This window comes from Ruditapes philippinarum, unplaced genomic scaffold (assembly GCF_026571515.1).
Source record: "Ruditapes philippinarum isolate M1 unplaced genomic scaffold, ASM2657151v2 ctg6886_1_1_1_1, whole genome shotgun sequence".
NCBI lineage: Eukaryota > Metazoa > Mollusca > Bivalvia > Venerida > Veneridae > Ruditapes > Ruditapes philippinarum.
In genome coordinates this window covers 14746-39243 of record NW_026858327.1, presented here as the reverse complement: position 1 = coordinate 39243, position 24498 = coordinate 14746, and the positions used below count along the sequence as shown (strand labels likewise).

At 34.1% G+C, this 24498-nt stretch overlaps 1 protein-coding gene across 1 annotated transcript; it reads left to right on the top strand.

The window, feature by feature from the left end:
- Positions 1-5750: 5750 nt before the first annotated feature.
- LOC132752832 (trimethylamine monooxygenase-like) lies at positions 5751-22735 on the top strand. Its single transcript, XM_060743219.1, has 5 exons — positions 5751-5908; positions 8999-9163; positions 19131-19295; positions 19780-20470; positions 21533-22735. Exons 2-5 carry the CDS (start codon positions 9001-9003, stop codon positions 21861-21863), a joined length of 1350 nt encoding a protein of 449 aa, XP_060599202.1. The 5' UTR covers positions 5751-5908; positions 8999-9000; the 3' UTR covers positions 21864-22735.
- Positions 22736-24498: the final 1763 nt, after the last annotated feature.

Sequence of the window (24498 nt, the reverse complement as noted above, 5' to 3'; positions counted from 1 at the left end):
TTTATTCTCACTTTTAAATAATTGATTGTATTTCAGTATATTTGGATGTTTATAATAGTATGCTTTAACAAACTTTTTCTATCATCAATGAAATTTTTACATTCAAGTACATAATGAAATTCATCACCAATATTTATGTGACATAGCTGACATTTTCTTTCTGGTATCGGAATACTATGTCATCTTCCAACCTCAAACTCAGACTAAATGACTTATCCAAACCAATTCTTCAGACTGTAACAAATACTGGCATATATACATATAACGAATGGGCACTCAATTCATGAGTGTGATGTGAAATATACATATAAAACAGTATGGGAGCCTTATTGCATACACAGTAAAGTTCTTTCAAAGCTTCATTATCAAATTAATTCAGTAAATTCTTAAATATGATATTAGTTTAATAACAAAATGTAGTTAAAGCTTACATAATGATAATAATCATGCTTTACGAAATAAAAATATATATGACCTTTATGATCTTGTTTTTGGGTGATTTTTACATGTTAACCTTATATATTACTAGATATTTGTTATTAATTAACTTAATAATTGTATAAACTTAGAGAATATTGAATAATGATTTGATTTTGACAAGAATAATTAAATGCGTCATATTGTATCATAGTTTTTATAAATTATTTTAGTATTTTCTTGGTATCTACCCTCATCGTCATCAGCATACCCGTATTAGATTAAAACACTCAAGATACCACGTGTAGTATAAAATGCCTCTAGCATTCATATTTTCTTAAAATCAGTCCTGTCTATAATATGCGGAGCGCACTACAAAGCTTTCTTTGGGACGAAAACACACATATTAGCGGGGGCGTGCGGCGAAGTTTTTTTTTTATCAAACTTCGCCCCGCGCCTCTGCTAATAAGCGTTTTTTTCGTCCCGCGACCCCGCCGTTTATTTCTTAAATCTTGATCCGCACTCAAGAGCATGCCCATTGATTGGCTCATTTTTGCTGGGGTTTACTTATTGTGACGGAAGAGAAAGGGAAAGCGACAGAAATATCATACTCAGATGCTCGTTCATTGGTTACTTTTTCCCGGGGATTCATTTGTGACAACAGGGAACGTGTTTACTTTTATGTTTGACTATGATTCAAAAGAGAAAGAACATCAAAACACTCGTCAATCTGATTGATACTCGGGGGCTTGGCCCTCTCGTACAAAAATCAGATAGCCTCGTGTGTCGATGCTCTTTCTATTACTTAACATACACGGATGGTTTGCAGTATAATGAATTCGTTATAAATATTCCTGGTTATATGACCGCAAATTGCGATATATATACTGAACCAAAAAAGAGAATTTCGCAAAGTATGTGCCAGTTGTTCAAGTGTACCACTTAGATGTACACACTTATATACATGTAGTAGCTTGTAAAACTCGTTTTGTTTACAAAATCGGTCAGCTAATCTCTGTATAAAAGCCCGATATGTTTATTCAACGTAAAAGTCGAGTTTCAAAAGGATTGAAAAAACTGTACTAACATATCTAAATTCAAACTTGGAGAAAGTTTCTTTTTTGTTTCAGTATATTTACAAATAAACGTTTATATATGGCAATAACCTGTCAAAATAATAAGCAGAACGCAATTTTCTTTAAATTTAAATTCACATTATAGCAAAATGAATAAAATATGAGATAAAATCTAATGAAAATAGCACAGGCATAACGATCTCTTAACTGTGCAGTGTTGCATAATCGACTTGTTACCTAATTTACATGTTCACTGCGGTATACCGTACCCCGGATATTGCTCGATATTATGAGGACTTTCATCCCATTTCGCGACTTTGAACGGGGAACGAAGGTAAGTTCAGCGACGATATTTTCCAAACTAATGGCTATTTCATTTATCTAAACGGGTTTTATATATCTAGAGGTATTTTTGTAGCTCTAAAAGACGTAAAAGTATTACAGGTATTTGTAAAATTGATTAAACTACCCCTAAACGATCCGCTGCTCACTAGAAAATACTGACCGCGATACTGTTAAATCGTTAGAAATTATTATATTACCAGTATAAAAAAAAAATTGAATCGAGCAATTTTTTTATTCACAATTTAAGTATGCCTTGTCCAAATTTCAGGCAAAAATTGTGAAAGTACAAAAAGATACAGGCCAAAAAAGATACAAGACAGTGTACCGAGTATTGATTTTAAGTGTACAGAGTATTGCAAAATAGCCCAACTTTAGTGTATAGAGTATTGCAAAACAGAATGAGCACATTAGTATGGAAACTCGATATTTTTATCTAATTTTCACGTCTGTTTATCGATTCAATTTCATTTTTCTGATAATGTATTGTTTATATGATATTTATTCAAATATTTCAGATTCAACAGTGCATTTTCAGTGTTATTACTGTTCTTTTCCTACGGGCAAATACAGAGATTTAATTTCCAATTTGGTTGAAAAGCACACTATGGATGAAATAAAGTGTGTGCAGGGTCGGAAGCAGGGTTGAACCATCAAAATTGACGATAAAAAACTTTAAATACATGTCTCAAGACACTTTGATCAAGGAGATCCATCTCTGAAATGGACAAGAATAAAAAAAATATTTAGATGACATTAATAATAGGTTTTTACAGGGCAAGTTTGCCTTAAAAAACATATCGACGCACTTAATAAAATACTGGTCCGAGGGCTTATGCCGTCTAAGCATGCCGGTATCGTCTTAACCTTTACTGCATGAGCATAATGCGAAAAATGGCTGTTTTCATTGAATTATAATTAAGCCTCTTGTTACAAGTTCAAACTGCTATGAAACTATAAAAAATGCTTCAATACTGATCAAACTGGGCACAAATGTTAGCTGGACCATAGCCTGTGGAATAGCATGCTCAATTTTAAATTTCCAATTATCATGGCAACGGGGTGGGGGCGTCTCAAAATTGCCAAAAACCTCTATTTTGCGTTGTTTTTTCCCATCAAAACTGATTTCAAGGTGCACCAACTTCTCAATTGATTGAGATAAAGTCTTAGGTTTTCGGCGTTTATTACACGGTACCTTTAAATCGAACTGAGGCCATTTAGCCCCCCACAAGTCCCAAGTCTTCTCGGCGATTAGAGGGGCTACTGCCCCACTTCAAACCCCCAAACAGAAGGGGGCACATCCCCCCCCCCCCCTGCGTAACCCCCTTGATGTACCTTTTTAATGGGGGTGGCGCCGAAAAATTGATCACTCTTTTGAACAACATTTCTCAAACGAAAAAACCGTGTTTGGGGCCTAAATAGCGCATGTTTAACACTATTTGAGGCCTCAAAAGGGGTGGGGATGTAAAGCCTTCAAAATACGCCTTTATGAGGTAAAAGGTTATAAGGAACATAACCTTTTTATTGCATCTGCTGCCCTTTATCATAATCTTATCAAAATCTATTATTCGGTTTTTTGAGCTGTACCCGCTCGGCAGTCATACGGTAACTCATTGCTAATGGCGTAACAAAATTTCACGTGCAGACGGTGTGCCTTTGCTAGAGTGCAGGTACAAATGCCCGAAAGTTACCTTTATATGGATTTTTGGCATAGTAGGAAGTCGGTTGATATTAGATATTGGCACACTTGCTCAATACCGTCTAATATTGACAATCTTGAGGCAGTGTTAATGCACTTTGGATGCGTTTTTTACTATTTAAAGTAAGATATGCAATAATTATTAACAAATTCTGGAAAGGTTGATCCTTCGATAGCAACGAGAACATTTTAAATACAGAAAATTGCTGAGTTCGTTCGGCTGAGATTTTTCACGAGCAGGAATGAAAATCTGGATTATTCGCAGATGTTTCAAGTAAAGTACCTCCGAATTCTGCATATTCTGCACATATAGTGTAAATAAGAATACACAGTAAGAAATATTTAAAATTAAATGCGGTAAATACTTTGTGTTTACTACTTGCATTTACTCTCCATTGATAACCAATACTCGTTACACTAAAAGCAATACTCGTGACACCGGCGGGCAACTCCAACGCAATACTCGGTACACTGATATGTGTATTTATTCTCAAAATGCACTGTCATCTGAGGTTCTATTGTTGATTGAACATTTACAACATAAACATTATCATCATTATCACATTTCACTCGATTCAAGTTTTTCTTTTAAGGAAGTATATGCACAAAAACATCAAATTTGACTGATCCGAGCTCATTTATCACGTGAGCAAAGAGACGAATTTTACCTCCTAATTACATTTCAAAGCTATTTCTCAACATTTTTGGGGTTTCAGTAACTAGAGAAATTATCGTAGTATTTGTTTTTCTACAAAATTTATATCAAACCAATTCAAAATGACTAAATATCGTCACTAAACATACCTTCTTTCCTCGTTCAAAGTCGCGAAATGGGATGAAAGTCCTCATAATATCGAGCAATATCCGGGGTACGGTATACCGCAGTGATGTTGCTGATCTGCAAGTTTTAATTTTGAATATAGGCCGTTTAGATAAATATGGATTTTTTATTCATCAACTTTATAAATGCTTTAATCGTGTAAGTACAAGAAAAGCCCTAGACTTTTGACAGGTTTGCACAGCTATTGCTTAGATTATTCAAATATTCCCGTTTTAGGTAAGGCAATATTTGTGAAGGTCCCCCTGCTTTCATCTTCCGGCGGTGTGGATGTGGTACACAGTTTACTGATGCATTACACTCCTCATATGCAAATAACTCTAAAATTTAACACACCATTTCTATATGTTTAATCAATGACACATGCCAATCAAACAGACTCAGGTGATATGACACAAATAATGAACACCCTTGAAACGAAACAGATTGATGATTAGATTTAGCTAAATACATGTATATTCAATTATAGTTTAAAAATGAAATACTGTTTAGTTTTCTGTTAAGGAATTTTGTGAAAAAAATCATTTCTTGTTCATACAATTCCTTGTTCATAATAATGTTATTTGTGTCTGTTATTTCTTATAACCACGTAACTTTATAATACTGTACTGTAGTTACAGTCTTATGTATGTTTTGTACATGTATTTATTCAAAAAATGTATATACAATGTTTCTGTTAATTATAATTCGTCACTCAGTAGTATTTGACGTAAACTATTTAATTTGACTTGGTGGTGGTGCTGTCGAACGTTCAGTCTATTACTAATGGCACTGTTATAAATGAAAACAACCTACTTGAAACCAAGAACAAAAGTGTTATCAACAATATCAACAACAATGCTTAAATACATTTAAACAGAGGGGAAATTTATTTGTCTAAAACACTTTTTTACTGTTTTGAAAGGTTGGTTAAAAGTGTTTTTTTAAACATATTGAAGTAAAGTGAACGAACTTGTACCCTATCTTTTGCAATGTCCAGTGTCTGTTCGGTGTACAGTAGTGCATATTTCATATTGTTTTCTGAATGTGTGTGAACGTAGCTTCCTTTAATTGTTTTGTGTACTAATATTTGAAGTATTGAACAGAACAAAAATATGATTATTTAAATAGAGCTGGTTTTAATAATTTTAATTATTTGCATTGCTGTGTATTAAATATGTAATATTTTCTTTCGTGCAAATTCACACGTAAGCTTTTATAATTAAATTGCAAACAAGAATCTTTAACGTTTGAAAATATCATAAATTTAAATGTCTTTTTGTCCAAAATATAGTGTAGAGTATTATATTCAATTAATATAAACAGCATAAGAACACATTTAAACTAAACTTATCGGATTAATGCAGAAGAAGACTGCGTTCACGGTGGCGTGTCGGGGAGGGGTTGATTGCGCATGCGTTCACTTTCAATGACTATCAATAACAAGTCTTCACTCCGGCGAGATTTGAGGGAAGCCTTTTGAAGAGTGGTGTCTTTTGATAAAAAGTGATAAAAAAATAATTTTTAAATTATTTGTTTTACACGAGGAGATTTAAGGTAATTAAATTTAATATTTTGCATATTTTCTATAGTATTACTACGTCTAACAGGGAGAACATTACATTCTTTTTGCTCGCTTGTTTGTCAAAATTCAAAGAACAGAGAGTGAACATTTTTTTCTTTTATTATATTTTTTTCATCATTTGTTTTTGAGTGTTAAAATACGTTTCCAAGCATAACCAAATATGTTTTTTTTTTCTTTTCTCTTTTCGATTTTAGTGCTTTTTTACATCACACTTTATATTTTACTTATATATAACATAATTATATATTTAAGTCAGGTTCTCCTACTAGACGGTAGCATTAATTTAAGATCAGATTCAGTGACACAAGCAACATTTTCAATTTGAGCCATGTAAGGCATTTTGTTATATGTGAAGAACGTGCTCTTAAATACTGGTTAAATATAATGAAATATCCAGGGTCATTAGTACATACAATATTTTTGGAACAATGTGCTTTGTTACCTTACAATACCATGTCTACTTGGTCATCGTCTGTTAAAAAACAACTTGATAGTCTTGGATATAGCTACTTATGGAATTCTCTTAACCTTGATATGAATTATTTGCCAATGTTAAAACAAAGGCTGCATGATCAGTACGTTCAAACATGGAATGATACAATAATGAATCACTCTATATAAGTTATATTAATATAGAAAATTCAAATGTGAGTTTAAATATGAAAAGTATTTAGATATTGTTACTAATGAGCATCAAAGAAAAGAATTGTCTCGTTTTAGACTCTGTTCCCATCTTCATGAAATTGAAAGTGGTAGATTTGCAGGTATTAATCGAAACCTACGAACTTGTAAACTTTGTTCACTTAATGTTGAATCTGTATATGCTGTCCACTCTATAGAAAGGACGGTATTGTTCCGTCATTATGGTCTAAATGTATAATTAACCCTATTCCAAAATCGTCTACAACTGATAAAAGAGACCCTTTGTCGTATAGAGGTATTTTTCTTGCGTCATCTATGTATAAACTGTATTGTCAAGTTTTAAATAGTGGACTCACCAAATGGGCAGAAGCTAATGATATCATTACAGATGAGCAAAATGGTTTTAGAAAAAACAGAAGCACGCCAGATCATATCATGTCTTTACATACAATTCTCGATAGCAGAAAAAAAATCTCGTAAATCTACTTTTTGTGCTTTTATCGATTTTAGGAAAGCGTATGATGCTATAAATAGAAATATCCTTTGGAACAGACTGGCTGAATTGGGAATTAAAAGTAAAATGTTAACAGCTTTTAAGTCCCTTTACAATTCTGTTTCTGCTTGTTGAAGGGTAAATTCATATAGAACAGACTGGTTTGATGTAAACTGTGGCTTAAGACAAGACTGTATATTGTCTCCTCTGTTTTTTTTTTTATTTATTCATTAACGATTTATCAATTTATCTAAAATCGTTTGGGATTTGAGATGATGATCGATGATGATCGATGATGAACAAGTCTTTATAATGCTGTATGCTGATGACGTTGTATTGCTGGCTGAATCCGCAGACGACCTTCAGTTACTATTATCTGCCTTAAATAATTGGTGTTGTACAAATGACATGCAAGTTAATGCCAACAAAAGCAATATTGTCCATTTTAGACCAAATTCCGTAGCACGCGCAGCGTACCAATTCAAATTCGGTTCCAGTATATTAGCATATGTTGATAGATATATCTATCTATGTGTTGCTTTTCATGAACATTGGGATCTTTTAGTAACTGTTAAGACTGTGGCCCAGAGTGCAAGTCGAGCGTTAGATTTGCTTATTGCAAAATCTAAAAGTTTAGGTAGTCTTCCATACAATGTTTTCACGAAACTGTTATAAGTTACAGTGCTCCTTTATGGGGGCATCGTGTATATTCATGTATTGACACAATTTATAATAGGGCACAGCGATTCTTTCTTGGTGTTGGTAAGTACACACCAAATGTTGCGCTTGCTGGTGAAATGGGATGGAAGCCACCGATAGTCCGTCAATGGAAATTTACTGCTTTGTATTGGTCAAAGTTAGCAAATATGGAAGAGGCTAGATTTACAAAACGTATTGCACTCTGAGCATATAATAAAGCTAATTGTACATGTAAGAACGGGTTTATCCATATAAAATCATTTTTAATTAAGAATAATTTGAATGTATATTTATCTTTACACAATCCCATTGCTAGTTATTATTGAGTCTGTGTCTCTCAATAATTTTATTAATGAATGGAAAACTAGCTAACACAATGATACTGGGCCGTCTGGCCGCGGTCGTAATAAGTTACGATTATATTAAACTATTAAGTCTGAGTATGAAAGCGAACAGTACTGTTAAATGATATTACCGCCTTCTCATCAGTCAGCATTTTGTAAATTTAGATCAGGAGTTGCGCCGATTCGTATGGAGACCGGTCGTTATGAGGGTCTGAGCATAGGAGATAGAATTTGTCCTTTTTGTAACGATAATTCAGTTGAAAATGAATTACATGTTTTGTTCAATTATAAGGTTTATGATGATTTAAGAGTAGATTTGTACTCTAGAGCAAAAGAGCATGATAGTTTGTTCTCTGAAATGCAAGATTCTGATAAATATACTTACTTGTTTTCCAATAAAGAGCCAAAAATAATTAGATATTGTGCCAAAACCTGTAAAAATATTTTAGATAGACGTCGTTTTAAACTTTGTAAATAAAACATTACAATAGATGTGGAATGTTTCACACATTTTTTTATTACCTTATATATTTTTATTATATGTCAGAAACCTCTTAAATGCATGTGTTCCGATGTTGATATTCGTGATTTTTTATTTTATGTTGATATATGTTTTACAAGAAATAATTGTTTTATGTCTTTCTTGTATAGTATTTTAACTCCATGCTTATTTTAGATAAACTGTTCGATTTTAATGTAATTTCTCACGACCATCTCTTAAAATTCCATATGGAATGGCATTGCATTTATTTATTTTGTTTTTAGATATATTTGTATGTTTATCATGTATATGCAATGATGAGATGTAAATAAAGATACTACTTCACTACAAAAGACTTATTTACTATAATTAAATTAATTAAGTCTAATATATTATCCTTTAGAAATGAATACAAAGAAACGAATTTGCGTAATTGGGGCAGGTCCCAGTGGAATGTCTACTCTATACCACTTTGCTAACAAGATGGGTAGCGGAATGGACATAGAGCTCGTATGCTACGAAAAACAAAATGATTGGGGTGGGTTGTGGAACTACAGCTGGAGGACAGGTTAGTTACATCTTTCACATGACGTAATCTAAAAGAACATCCGAGTTTTAAATTTTAACTATATTTTCTCGATTATGATGCTTGTATTATAATGAATCCATTCTTACCATTGAAAAAAATAAATGTACACATCTGTATAAAAAACAATTTTAAACCTGTAGTAAAAAGGATATGCGATTGTTTTAAACCAAATAATTCGTGGGAATTTACATGTACATTTAAAAATGTAAAAAGTGATTTCGTATTCGCTCAAAACATAATTGCCTTTTCTATGTAAAGTCCTATGTTTTATCATGCATGCTGTGACAGATTTATAATACCGATAATATTTTTTCTAATAATGTTTAAAATAAACCTTTCAGCGAATGTAGGCAAGATTGTTTTTTTTTTATAAATTGCGGAGCAAAGTGTACAGAGTTATAGAATACTGTACTAAATATTTAAAACTAATATATCCTATATGTGGCACGATAACAAAAATAGGGGTATGCATTTATCTGATTTAAATCATTCCGACTTTTCACCATCCTACTTTCGTGTTTTCACCACAGTGTTTCGTCTTCCTGTTAAGCATGCGCACTGAATGACTATGTAAAGATGTTACCAGTAGTCCGAAACGTTTCAGTGAACATTAAGCAAAACGCTCAATGGACTTTATTCTAACATCATGATCCAAAGCTGTTATAGTTTGATTCTAATTGTATCCTTTGTAAAATTATTTTCTTAAATTGTCATTCATTGTTATCTTCTCTGTGCGCATGCCAGACAGGAAGGCGATACTACGATAGTGACAAGCCGACACCACGATTATGAAAAGTCAAAAGTACGATGGGGAAAGTCGATATAACGAAGCAACGTTACCACATTGATGAAAGGACGAAAGTACGATGTTGAAAAAACGAAATTTTCATGACCATAGTTTCGTAATTTTGACTTACCACCATAGTACTTTCTAGCGGCGATAAAACTAGACGTGACTATGCAAATTAAGTACACGTATTTAAATGTGGACAAACTGACAAATAGTAACGCAGAGTTACTCTGAATGATATGACGTCATCGTTTATGACATGAAAATCTTAAATCGATGAAAGTTATTTAACTATCATATCTTTGAAGTAGAATATAAACTGAATTCCTATACTCTTATTTGCACTCAAAGTGTTATACTTATATGATTTATTTGCATTTTTTTATATGACGTACATTAATTTGCAAGTTTCTGTACTCCTGCATATCTAGTATGTTTATATCATTTAAAGTATTTAAACGTAACTATCAATATACAAGTTAAAAGATGTCTTCGTCAATTCACAACAAGTGACGTAGGTTACTCAGGCCACGTCAACCCCGCCTTACAGATTTTTTTTAGGAAATGAAAAAATAGAAGAAACAATGCCTGCCTGCAATTTCTTATTATTATCCGCTGATCATATTTATTGTAATACATATGTATATATATAAACGTACCTCTAGATCGCAAATACAAATATATTTACGGTACACGCATTCGGCCTCCACCTCCTACAAAAATACAGAATCATTATTAGTACCATCAAGCGATATCGCCTTGCATTAATCTGATACATACGGAATGTTATGTTGTACTAGTTTCGAGCAGCGATGGAAAATTGATATCAATTTTCCAACGTTGCGAGTAGAAAAATACATAGTCTCAGAAAGCTTCTATAACATAATTTTCCTTTTATTATATACCTTTTCGTTTTATTCAGAAAATGAAATGTACTTGTCAAGACTGACGTACGTAATTCTTGCAAACCGGCCACGCCTTAAATAATTTTGGTTCCCATTTTCAAATGCAACGTTATATAAAGCTAAGATCGGAACCAACGTCAAAAATAGTCCGGCACTTCCATATATGGTACCGTATTTGTCACTAACATAATACGGAAATTTCTATTCGTTGAAGCGTATTTGCGCTTCCATATTTGCGTGTATTTTAGGGAGAACATTTATAGGTATATAATAAATATATTTAGGTAAGCATTATTATTATCATTAAAATCGTGAAAACAGTTTGGGAACGAAATTAAATAAATTTGTTTATTTGAACGCAGTTTAATTTACGATTTATTTCGTGAAGTGCAGTTATTTTATCTCGTAAAATACATAATAATTATTCATACTTTTTGTGTGCGCGTTGTGATATTGGATAGAAAATTCATATGGTAAAAAATTCAATTTGAAAAAGCTGCCTACTAGGTATCAGATTTAATTATCTAATTATGCATGAGGATCCGTATTGGATTGAATGCTTTTTCTTTTTAATATCACGGGCCGAAAAGATAAAGAAGTTTTAGAATAAAAAAAATTAAGGTATGCTATTGCTTTTCGTCTGTGTGCATGGTTGCTGCACACGACTAAAAATATAGACGGATCGTCAATAGATACAGTTACGGCTGCATGCCCTGTAACTCAAGCTATTTACCTTTATCAGTTATATGAGATGTAGTATTCAATATGTTCTAGCAACGCCACGACACTAGACAACTAGACTTATAAAATAGAACAATATTTGACCACCTGATAAGACAAAGAATAATGGCAATCGGAACGTCCTCGGCTATTATCTGTAATAACCTCGGCGTTTACAAACTCCTCGCAGCGGTTACTTCCGCTGATCAGTACAGTAACCACTGCCATTCACAAGTAATTCGGTCGAATGTAGCCGAATATATTTTTTCACTTTTAATTTTAAAATAGAATACTTTATATCATTTTAGTTTTCTTTCATCAAATTATTATGCTTAATGTACAAAAATGTAAAAAAATATAAGTATAAAAAATTATTTTGTTAATATAACGAAAGCTATTTTCACTGTGACACTGTATGTATAGTAAACAATGACTGATTGAACGATTGCGTAAAAGATTTTGATCCGGCACTTGTTTTAAAGTGTAAACGAATTGAGTGTTTTGAACATACAATTTTATATGGTAAGGATGTTATTATAAATCTGCCAGTTGGACATTGGATCCTTGGCGTTCTGAAACTGGCCGCCATGTTTTTGTCACATGATTCAACTATCGTCACGTGATTTCAGTGGCGGCAGTGGTTAAAGAAGCAAAGCGTGACGTAACCGCTGTGCGGAGTTTGCAGCGTTTATACGGATTGAACTAGTTTCAGATGAAAACAGATATAGAGAGTGTAATTTATGATAAAGTAAAACAAATGAATGTATTTGAAATACAAATGAAAATTAAGTCTGTTTCAGTACGGTGATGATGTCTGACAACCATTTTGATTTAACTATGCTCACTGATGTACAATTTTAAACAAATCCGACTCAGTGTCAGCATGTTGGCATTTTGTACGACAGAATAATAGATATATTGATTAATATGTATAGTTTGCTTTTGTATCTTTTAGGTGGACTTTTACTTGATATATTTGAAATAAACTTGTCAACAACCCCCAACATTAAAATACTATTTGTTTATTTACTTGTTAAGTGTTCCTTAGCGTAGATTAGACCGAAATACCGTAATCGTTCTGTATATTCATACCATGTGTACTCGAGGTCCTTATCCGAAGACTTACGGAAAGGACCGAAAAGTTGCGATTGAGATGAGTGGATAGATGAATGGGATCATATACAAGTCTGTAATCACGCACCTAAAGTAAATGTATTTCTTTTTGGACAGACCTGAGGTTTTGTTTGTTTCACCGTAAAAGCACATTAGAATTCCAAAAACAGCCATATTTCTCCAGCATATATCCAACAGAAACACAACAACTGGTATACTGCACTAGCCACCGAAACTTTAAATACATGTATAGCAATTCAAAAAAATAAGAAGTGTCTCTTACATGTAAATGCTTTGAAACCAACTAAAACTGTACAATGCCTCCTTATCCGAACATAGCTAATGCGTGCAGTGCCTTGAGTTGAGCTGTTTATGAAATAAAATGTTAAGGTGACTTGTATAATAAGCTAACTTAACAACATATTTTTCATTATTCTTTTTTTAAACATAGCTATTATTTTTTTTGCTTTTAAACACACTATAAACAATAAGATATGAGTGTTTTGCCACTTTTTTCTTTTTATGTGTTTTTTTTCTAAGAAAAGTAAATAAAGATAATATTTCATAACTAATATCACAAATTGTAACTTTTTTAAAAATCTTTCAAAACCTACCAATTGCTTATTTAAAAATAACAAAAACCATCGTAAATGAAACTAGTTTTAAATGTTCTCATTATGTGGCGTTTACCCCTTCACAACAACTTCATTTAAACTTAACACACGAAAATCGACGAAGCCCACTTGTGATTCTTTTGGCAATTAATCAGTCTACATGTGTTCATCACCAGTGATCTCGTGACCATAGAAAACAGGACAATTGATCAGTCTACACGTGTTAATCACCAGTGATATCTGGACCACAGCAAACAGGGCAATTGATCAGTCTACACGTGTTCATCACCAGTGATATCTGAACCACAGCAAACAGGACAATTGATCAGTCTACACATGTTTATCACAGTGATATCTAAACCACATCAAACAGGACAATTGATCAGTCTACACGTGTTCATCACCAGTGATATCTGGACCACAGAAAACAGGACAATTGATCAGTCTACACGTGTTCATCACCAGTGATATCTGAACCACAGCAAACAGGACAATTGATAAGTCTACACGTGTTCATCACCAGTGATATCTGGACCACAGAAAACAGGGCAATTGATCAGTATAAAATTGTTAATCACAGTGATCTCGTGACCACAGCAAACAGGGCAATTGATAAGTCTACACGTGTTAATCACCAGTGATATCTGGACCACAGCAAACAGGGCAATTTACCAGTCTACACGTGTTAATCACAGTGACATCTGGACCACAACAAACAGTGCAATTGATCAGTCTACACGTGTTAATCACCAGTGATATCTGGACCACAGAAAACAGGGCACTTGATCATTTAACACTTGTAAATCACAATGATATCTTGACCACAGCAAACAGGGCAATTGATCGGTCTACACGTGTAAATCACCAATGATATCTGGACCACAGAAACAGGGCAATTAATCGGTCAACACGTGTTAATCACAATAATATCTGGACAACAGTCAACAGGGCAATATATCAGTATAAAAGTGTTAATCACAGTGATATCTGGACCACAGCAAACAGGGCAATTGATCAGTCTACACGTGTTAATCACAGTGATATCTGGCCCACAGCAAACAGAGTTATAGATCAGTATAAACGTGTTAATCAACAGTGATATCTGGATCACATCAAACAGGGCAATTGATCAGTCTACATGTGTTAATCATCAGTGATATCTGAACCACAGAAAACAGGGCAATTGATCATTTTACACGTGTTAATCACAGTGATATCTTGATTGCAGCAAACAGGGCAATTGATCGGTCTACACGTGTTAATCACCAGTGATATCTGGACCACAGAAACAGGGCAATTGATCGGTCAACACGTGTTAATCACAGTGATATCTGGACAACAGTCAACAGGGCAATATATCAGTATAAAAGTGTTAATCAACAGTGATATCTGGACCACATCAAACAGGGCAATTTATCAGTCTACACGTTTTAATCACCAATGATATCTGGACCACTGCAAACAGGGCAATATATCAATCTACACGTTTTAATCACAGTGATATCTGGACCACATCAAACAGGGCAATTTATCAGTCTACACGTTTTAATCACCAATGATATCTGGACCACTGCAAACAGGGCAATATATCAATATACACGTTTTAATCACAGTGATATCTGGACCACAGCAAACAGGGCAATTTATCAGTCTACACGTTTTAATCACCAATGATATCTGGACCACTGCAAACAGGGCAATATATCAATCTACACGTTTTAATCACAGTGATATCTGGACCACATCAAACAGGGCAATTTATCAGTCTACACGTTTTAATCACCAATGATATCTGGTGTTTTGCCACTTTCTTCTTTTTATGTGTTTTTTTTCTAAGAAAAGTAAATAAAGATAATATTTCATAACAAATATCATAAATTGTAAATTTTTTAAAAAATATTTCAAAACCTACCAATTGCTAATATAAAAATTACAAAAAATATCGTAAATGAAACTAGTTTTAAATGTCCTCATTATGTGGCGTTTACCGCTTCACAACGACTTCATTGAAACTAAACACACGAAAATCGACGAAGCCCACTTGTGATTCTTTTGGCAATTGATAAGTCTACACGTGTTCATCACCAGTGATATCTGGACCACAGCAAACAGGGCAATTGATCAGTCTATACGTGTTCATCACCAGTGATATCTGGACCACAGAAAACAGGGCAATTGATCAGTCTACACGTGTTCATCACCAGTGATATCTGAACCACAGCAAACAGGACAATTGATCAGTCTACACATGTTTATCACAGTGATATCTAAACCACATCAAACAGGACAATTGATCAGTCTACACGTGTTCATCACCAGTGATATCTGGACCACAGAAAACAGGACAATTGATCAGTCTACACGTGTTCATCACCAGTGATATCTGAACCACAGCAAACAGGACAATTGATAAGTCTACACGTGTTCATCACCAGTGATATCTGGACCACAGAAAACAGGGCAATTGATCAGTATAAAATTGTTAATCACAGTGATCTCGTGACCACAGCAAACAGGGCAATTGATAAGTCTACACGTGTTAATCACCAGTGATATCTGGACCACAGCAAACAGGGCAATTTACCAGTCTACACGTGTTAATCACAGTGACATCTGGACCACAACAAACAGTGCAATTGATCAGTCTACACGTGTTAATCACCAGTGATATCTGGACCACAGAAAACATGGCAATTAATCAGTATAAAAGTGTTAATCACAGTGATATCGTGACCACAGCAAACAGGTCAATTAACAAGTCTACACGTGTTAATCACCAGTAATATCTGGACCACTGAAAACAGGACAATTGATCAGTCTACACGTGTTAATCACCAGTGATATCTGGACCACAGAAAACAGGACAATTGATCGGTCTACACGTGTTCATCACCAGTGATATGTGGACCACAGCAAACAGGACAATTGATCAGTCTACAAGTGTTAATCACAGTGATATCTGGACCACTGCAAACAGGGCAATTGATCAGTCTACACGTGTTAATGACAGTGATATCTGGACCACAGCAAACAGGGCAATTGATTGGTCAACACTTGTTAATCACAGTGATATCTGGACCACAGCAAACAGGGCAATTGATCAGTCTACACGTGTTAATTTCAGTGATATCTGGTCCAAAGCAAACAGAGCAATAGATCAGTATAAAAGTGATAATCAACAGTGATATCTGGACCACATCAAACAGGGCAATTGATCAGTCTACACGTGTTCATCACCAGTGATATCTGAACCACAGAAAACAGGGCACTTGATCATTTCACACGTGATATCTGGACCACAGCAAACAGGGTCATTAATCGGTCAACACGTGTTAATCACAGTAATATCTGGACAACAGTCAACAAGGCAATATATCAGTATAAAAGTGTTAATCAACAGTGATATCTGGACCACATTAAACAGAGCAATTGATCAGTCTACACGTTTTAATCACCAGTGATATCTGGACCACTGCAAACAGGGCATTATATCAATCTACACGTTTAAATCACAGTGATTTCTGGACCACAGCAAACAGGGCAATTGATCAGTCTACACGTGTAAATCACCAATGATATCTAGACCACAGAAACAGGGCCATTAATCGGTCAACACGTGTTAATCACAGTAATATCTGGACAACAGTCAACAAGGCAATATATCAGTATAAAAGTGTTAATCAACAGTGATATCTGAACCACATTAAACAGAGCAATTGATCAGTCTACACGTTTTAATCACCAGTGATACCTGGACCACTGCAAACAGGGCATTATATCAATCTACACGTTTAAATCACAGTGATTTCTGGACCACAGCAAACAGGGCAATTGATCAGTCTACACGTGTTAATCACAGTGATATCTGGCCCACAGCAAACAGAGTTATACATGAGTATAAAAGTGTTAATCAACAGTGATATCTGGACCACATCAAACAGGGCAATTGATCAGTCTACATGTGTTAATTACCAGTGATATCTGAACCACAGCAAACAGGGCACTTGATCATTTAACACTTGTAAATCACAATGATATCTTGACCACAGCAAACAGGGCAATTGATCGGTCTACACGTGTAAATCACCAATGATATCTGGACCACAGAAACAGGGCAATTAATCGGTCAACACGTGTTAATCACAATAATATCTGGACAACAGTCAACAGGGCAATATATATCAGTATAAAAGTGTTAATCACAGTGATATCTGGACCACAGCAAACAGGGCAATTGATCAGTCTACACGTGTTAATCACAGTGATATCTGGCCCACAGCAAACAGAGTTATAGATCAGTATAAAAGTGTTAATCAACAGTGATATCTGGATCACATCAAACAGGGCAATTGATCAGTCTACATGTGTTAATCATCAGTGATATCTGAACCACAGAAAACAGGGCAATTGATCATTTTACACGTGTTAATCACAGTGATATCTTGATTGCAGCAAACAGGGCAATTGATCGGTCTACACGTGTTAATCACCAGTGATATCTGGACCACAGAAAACAGGGCAATTGATCGGTCAACACGTGTTAATCACAGTGATATCTGGACAACAGTCAACAGGGCAATATATCAGTATAAAAGTGTTAATCAACAGTGATATCTGGACCACATCAAACAGGGCAATTTATCAGTCTACACGTTTTAATCACCAATGATATCTGGACCACTGCAAACAGGGCAATATATCAATCTACACGTTTTAATCACAGTGATATCTGGACCACATCAAACAGGGCAATTTATCAGTCTACACGTGTTAATCACCAATGATATCTGGACCACTGCAAACAGGGCAATATATCAATCTACACGTTTTAATCACAGTGATATCTGGACCACAGCAAACAGGGCAATTTATCAGTCTACACGTTTTAATCACCAATGATATCTGAACCACTGCAAACAGGGCAATATATCAATCTATACGTTTTAATCACAGTGATATCTGGACCACATCAAACAGGGCAATTTATCAGTCTACACGTTTTAATCACCAATGATATCTGGACCACTGCAAACAGGGCAATATATCAATCTACACGTGTTAATCACAGTGATATCTGGCCCACAGCAAACAGAGTTATAGATCAGTATAAAAGTGTTAATCAACAGTGATATCTGGACCACATCAAACAGGGCAATTGACCAGTCTACATGTGTTAATCATCAGTGTCAGATATCTGAACCACAGAAAACAGGGCAATTGATCATTTTACACGTGTTAATCACAGTGATATCTTTATTGCAGCAAACAGGGCAATTGATCGGTCTACACGTGTTAATCACCAGTGATATCTGGACCACAGAAACAGGGCAATTGATCGGTCAACACGTGTTAATCACAGTGATATCTGGACAACAGTCAACAGGGCAATATATCAGTATAAAAGTGTTAATCAACAGTGATATCTGGACCACATCAAACAGGGCAATTTATCAGTCTACACGTGTTAATCACCAGTGATATCTGGACCACTGCAAACAGGGCAATATATCAGTCTGCACGTGTAAATCAATAGTGATATATAGATCGTAGGAAACAGGGTAATAGTTTTAATGTTGAGATGATGTGCTGGCCCAACATTTTCGTTTATATCTCTTTAAAATTTTATTTTTCATAACAACCAATGAAGGTTAAAAGATATTTTGTCCGCAAACCACAAATAATCGATGAATCGACCAATAAATTTGGTAGAGCATGCATATATGACGAATATATACTTAGTACTAGGACAATTATAAAGTTTGATTTATAAGTCATAACGTTGTATACTATCACTATATTCACAGGTACGGACGAATATGGAGAATTATGTCATAACGGAATGTACACTAATCTCTTCACTAACGGAGCAAAAGAGTTTCACGAGTACCCGGACTACACATTCGAGGATCATTTCAAAAAGGCAATCCCTTCGTTCCCCCCGAGGACTGTAATCAGAGATTACTTTGAAGGTATTTGTTTTACTTATCTATCTATTCTTATTTTTTAAGCACAATAGCTATCTCTGTTTATTGTCCTTGTCATTGGTAAAATAGGGTCGGGATCAATCCACTATTTAACCTTACAATTTATTGGACTGTTGTGAAAAACACAAGGACATGATTCATTTAAAGCATACATAATTTTATAAAACTATATACATTAAAGTTCTCTTGAGATTAAGAGAAGTTCAGTTCCACAAAAACTGGATATAATATAATTTGTCGTCTTCCATTATACGTCATATATGGAAGATTGCTTGTTATTTTTTTTAATAAGATAATGAGTTAATGATATATTTTTCTACGATATATAAACTTTTCAAAATAAAATGTGTAGAAAATGTGTAAAAGGATTCAGAATTTAATTACATTTATACCATGGGTATTATATAAACTACATCACTGACATCGTAATTGATACAAGTACATTTTACTTGATGACCAAACATTGTAGGACGATGGACACAAAAAGGGAAAGCAAACTTGAAGAAATACATAAAATTCAACAATGTTGTGCGCCATGTGTGTTATGACGACGTCAAATCCCAGTTTACAGTGGAAGCCTATGATCTTGTTGATAACAAAACCACCACAGAAGCTTTCAGTCACGTGCTTGTTGCTATTGGTATTTTTAATTGCCCCAAAGTACCTTCCATTGATGGAATCGAATCGTTCAAAGGTCGTGTGATGCATTCACATGACTTCAGAAACGCCAGCGACTTCCGTGACCAACGAGTACTTGTTATCGGATCAAGTTATTCGGCAGAAGATATTTCAATTCAATGCCTTAAATTTGGCGCCAAAAGTATCATCTGCACATGGAAGAATAAAGCGATGGGATTCAAATGGCCAAAAGGTATAGAAGAACGTCCGTTAGTACAAAAGTTCGTTGGCAATTGTGCTACATTCAAAGATGGATCCCGTGCAGAATTCGACACAGTGATTTTCTGTACAGGGTACCATTATGCTTTTCCGTTTATGGAAGACAAGCTGCGTTTAACCTCAGATGTATCTTTCTACCCTGACAATCTGTACAAAGGAGTTCTTTGGGTTAATGGTGGCGACAACAAGCTTTTCTATGTGGGTGTCCAAAACCAGTACTTCAGCTTCACAATGTTTGACGTACAAGCTGTTTGGGTTTTCATGTAAGTTCATCTACTTTTCTCAGATAATAAAAACTCCTACATCCTGACCTGGTTTCTTTCTAATTCAATCTACAACTCTGCTGGAATTGCTGCTAAACACCAATGTCGGGGATATGTTAAAATAACTCATTGGTGTTTATATATTCATTTAAGTACTTTACAACAATAGAAAGATTCACTAGACAAACAACCGAGATATTTTACAATATACGATGAAAACAATTCATGATTATAACAAAATGTACATTATTTACATGCCGCAATTACAGCATTAAAACAAAAAATATACATACCAATGTATCAATATGTAAAAATTTCTTTTAACAAATGTCTAGCTTTAACAAAAGAGATGCTACTACTTTGAAGGTAATGAAAATAGTGGTGTGTTACTAAGAAAACATGCTAGCCACAAGTACCAAATATATTAATAACTTTCATACTAATCATGCATCCATCCCGCATACACATGGGAAAAAACAAAGTTATATACAAAGTGCAAGAATATATCTGGTTTGGCCTAACTTCCTATGTTTAATGAGTACCGTTAAGACTATAAAAATGACAACCTTATCGAACTCATATAAAAACTAAATCTTGTATATTTAGTAACTATTTTAATTGCCTGAAATTCCTTTATTCGTTTATCGTTATGATCATCAATCATATTGATAATGTTATTAATTTGATTCCAAACCACTATCTGTCACTGGATTCGAATCCTGCCATTGAGCCAGCTAGCCTATGGACTGCTGGTGGTTCTATTCAGGTTGCCTGCTCGTGCCTGAAATAATGCATGGAGGGACACCCGAGTGTTTTGACTCCACCAGTAAAGCTGTAAAGTCGTAACATAGTATCACAGTGTTGTTGTAACTTAAAACCCATCTGAAACATTGCATTCATATGAAAATTCAAAAGTATGATTAATTGTTTCTCTTACAAGAAAGAATTCACATAAAAGTATACGTATACAAAAATAGACACAATGAAAATATCATATTTATTATATAAAGTAAGTCTCCTTTATAACAACTTAATAATATGACGTAACATTATATTACAAAGGTACATAAATGGTAAAATCAAGAAGAAGTCCAGAGGCGAGATGCAAAAGGACATACAGAAATGGGTTCAAAGACTGCCGAAACTTGACACGTGTGACAAAGCTATTGATTTCCAGACAGAGTACATGGCTGAGCTTATAAAGGACACAGGATATCCAGAGAAAGCTGTTAATTCCGGGAAACTCATGCACGATTGGATCGCTCATAAGAATGATAACATTCTCACGTACAAAGACCAATGTCATGCTTCCAACTGGACCGGGACCGTCGCACCAAAACCGAAAGTTCCAATGTATGAAGCGTTTGATGACAGCATCGGGGCGTTCATTTAAATACAAATTATTAGTTGAAACATGAATGACGGTCGGCGGTTGACTAATTTTATATTATTGGACATGTATAACATATTTATAGGAACAGTAATTTGATGAATGATTGTTTACTTAATTTCGCAGCTTTGGAATTCATTTTGTTTAAGTTATTAAATTAACTGATGTTCGTTTACTATTTCACAAGCATCGCACATTTGTCGGACGCTCGTCAATTAAACGATTGTTAACGAAATTTTGCAAAATAAAACTTGTACCGCGCATTAATTGGACAATTAATAGACTGAACGTTTGAAGTATCGGATACGCATTATGTTTACGCTTTGAAAATATTTTACTTATATATCATACATGTATTGGGCTGACTGAACGTTTGTTTTTATCATCTTATTTTTTTTTTTTGTATTATTTTGCATTATTGGACTACATTGTATAATCAAACTTTTCTTGGATTTATTTCTGAATAATGCTTTAAAATTTATAAGTTATATGATATAATTTGCTATTGTTTGAAGGTTGAACGCAGAAAACACAGTTACAACTGCGTTAAATTCTCCCCTTGTTTATATGGTTATTCAATATCACAGGAAACGTGCGTTCATCACAATAAATTTATAAACTTATGCATAAATTGTAGAAAATATTTTACGATCCCTATACATATGAAAATATTCTAAATTGGATGAAATATGAATATGCAAGACTCTCAGTCCTATAACTTTTTGAACAACCCTTGTATAATCAAGAAAATATATTTGTTGTGACGGTTTAATGCTTTTTTTAAAATATGCATGTGACTCTTTTTATGTAACTATATTCTTTTCATATTACAAACAATTAATAAAATATGTACTTCAAAAATTATAAACCGTTTACGTTTTTAATGGTAATATTAAAAAAATGACGAGATTTTACGTATACCTGATCACTTATGATGATAGAGTAATGTGTGGATTTCGGACGGACGGACACATGGTCAAATGATAAATAAAGAGACTGATTACAACTATTATATGCTGGCCTCTAGGTATTCGTATTGATCAATCTCTATTTACTTGTTTCATAACCTGACTGCCTCACATGGCACCAGTGCTGCTGTGGATAACAAAAAGATATTTGGTAAAAAATTTGTTTGATTAAGAATAATCAGACGTCCAAATTGTTGAATATACGTTTTCTTTGGCGAAAATGACGTTTTTTCAATATTTAGGAAGTTTTACTTAATTAAATTTGTGTTCTATAATTTACAATTCTATACGTTATATGAGAAAACATTTTTTTTTTCTGTGAAAAAAAAAATCAAAAAAATCAACGTTAGCATTCAACCTAATTGTTAATAAGCAAGGGCAAATTGCAGTCATACTACTGTAGCTTACATTCACGGGGGTGGGACCCCATATGTATCTCAAAAATGAACATCGGTAAAAATTATATGTGAATTTCCGCTGCACCAGAGGTGAAGCATAACATCAGATGTGTCTGTAAAAGTAGGTCAATCGCAGGGTCAGTTTTCATCTCTTTAAACATTTATTTAAAATTCAATTCTTTTTTTAAGAAAATCGAAATGTGATTTTGCCCGCCTGACTCTCCTCTATATTACCCATTTTTGTTTTGGATTTATATGCAGTCATCATCGAGATATTCTTTCCGTCGTGGGTTCTGGTATGTCCAAAACATGCAATGTGAATGAAGAAAATGAAAACTGACCCTGCGATTGACCTATTTTTACAGTCACATCTAGTGTTATGCTTCACATCTGATGCAGAGGAAATTCACCAATGCTCATTTTTTGAGATACATATGGGGTTCAACCCCCGTGACATTGAACCGTGTTGTCCACGAACACACCTAATGCGAACGAGTCTGCAAATGTTTATTTTTGACAGTTATTGATTATTCAAACAAACCTTATATATACTTTTTTCAGCAATAAGACCTGATATGTCCATTTTTCATATATGAAAATATATGAAATGAAACACTATATAATAAGAATACTATACGAATTACAATAGGCGGCAATTGATAAGGTTTTTCTCCATATAGTAAAAAATATCTGTCTCAAATATTAAAAAAAACCACAAGGACATTAGAATGATTAAATATAGTGCAATAAATTTGAAAAAAAATGTATAACAAGCGTGTTTGTTTTTGTTTAAGGTAACGTCAGTTCAAAGATACTGTTGTATTTAAGAACGGGGAGTTTAAATTAGATTTCAGAATGGTGAAGAGTAGAATGACCGCCTTACAAGTTATTGGTTTCACTTTCAAGCGGAGTCACTGTGGGTAAGCAATTTTGGTCATGTGACCACAAAAGTCAACGTATAGTCAAAATAGCTCGGCTGAAGTAAGTTTTTTTAGTGATTATTTTTCTGTCAAGCCGATTTAAATTATGCTACATAGCCTACCGACCGCGGCAGTTCCGATGCTTTTTAAAAATGTATTTAGTTTCGTCTAATGTTTTGTATTTTATGAGAACATTCAAACAATATTTGCAAATTGTCGATGACAACGTACACACTATTGTGTAAAAGTGTTGATGAAATCTTAATAAACGATACGCATGTAAAATTTCAGGTCTTAAAATATATAAGAGAATGTTTTAATGAAAAAAGAACTGGTTTCCGGCTGTCATTAT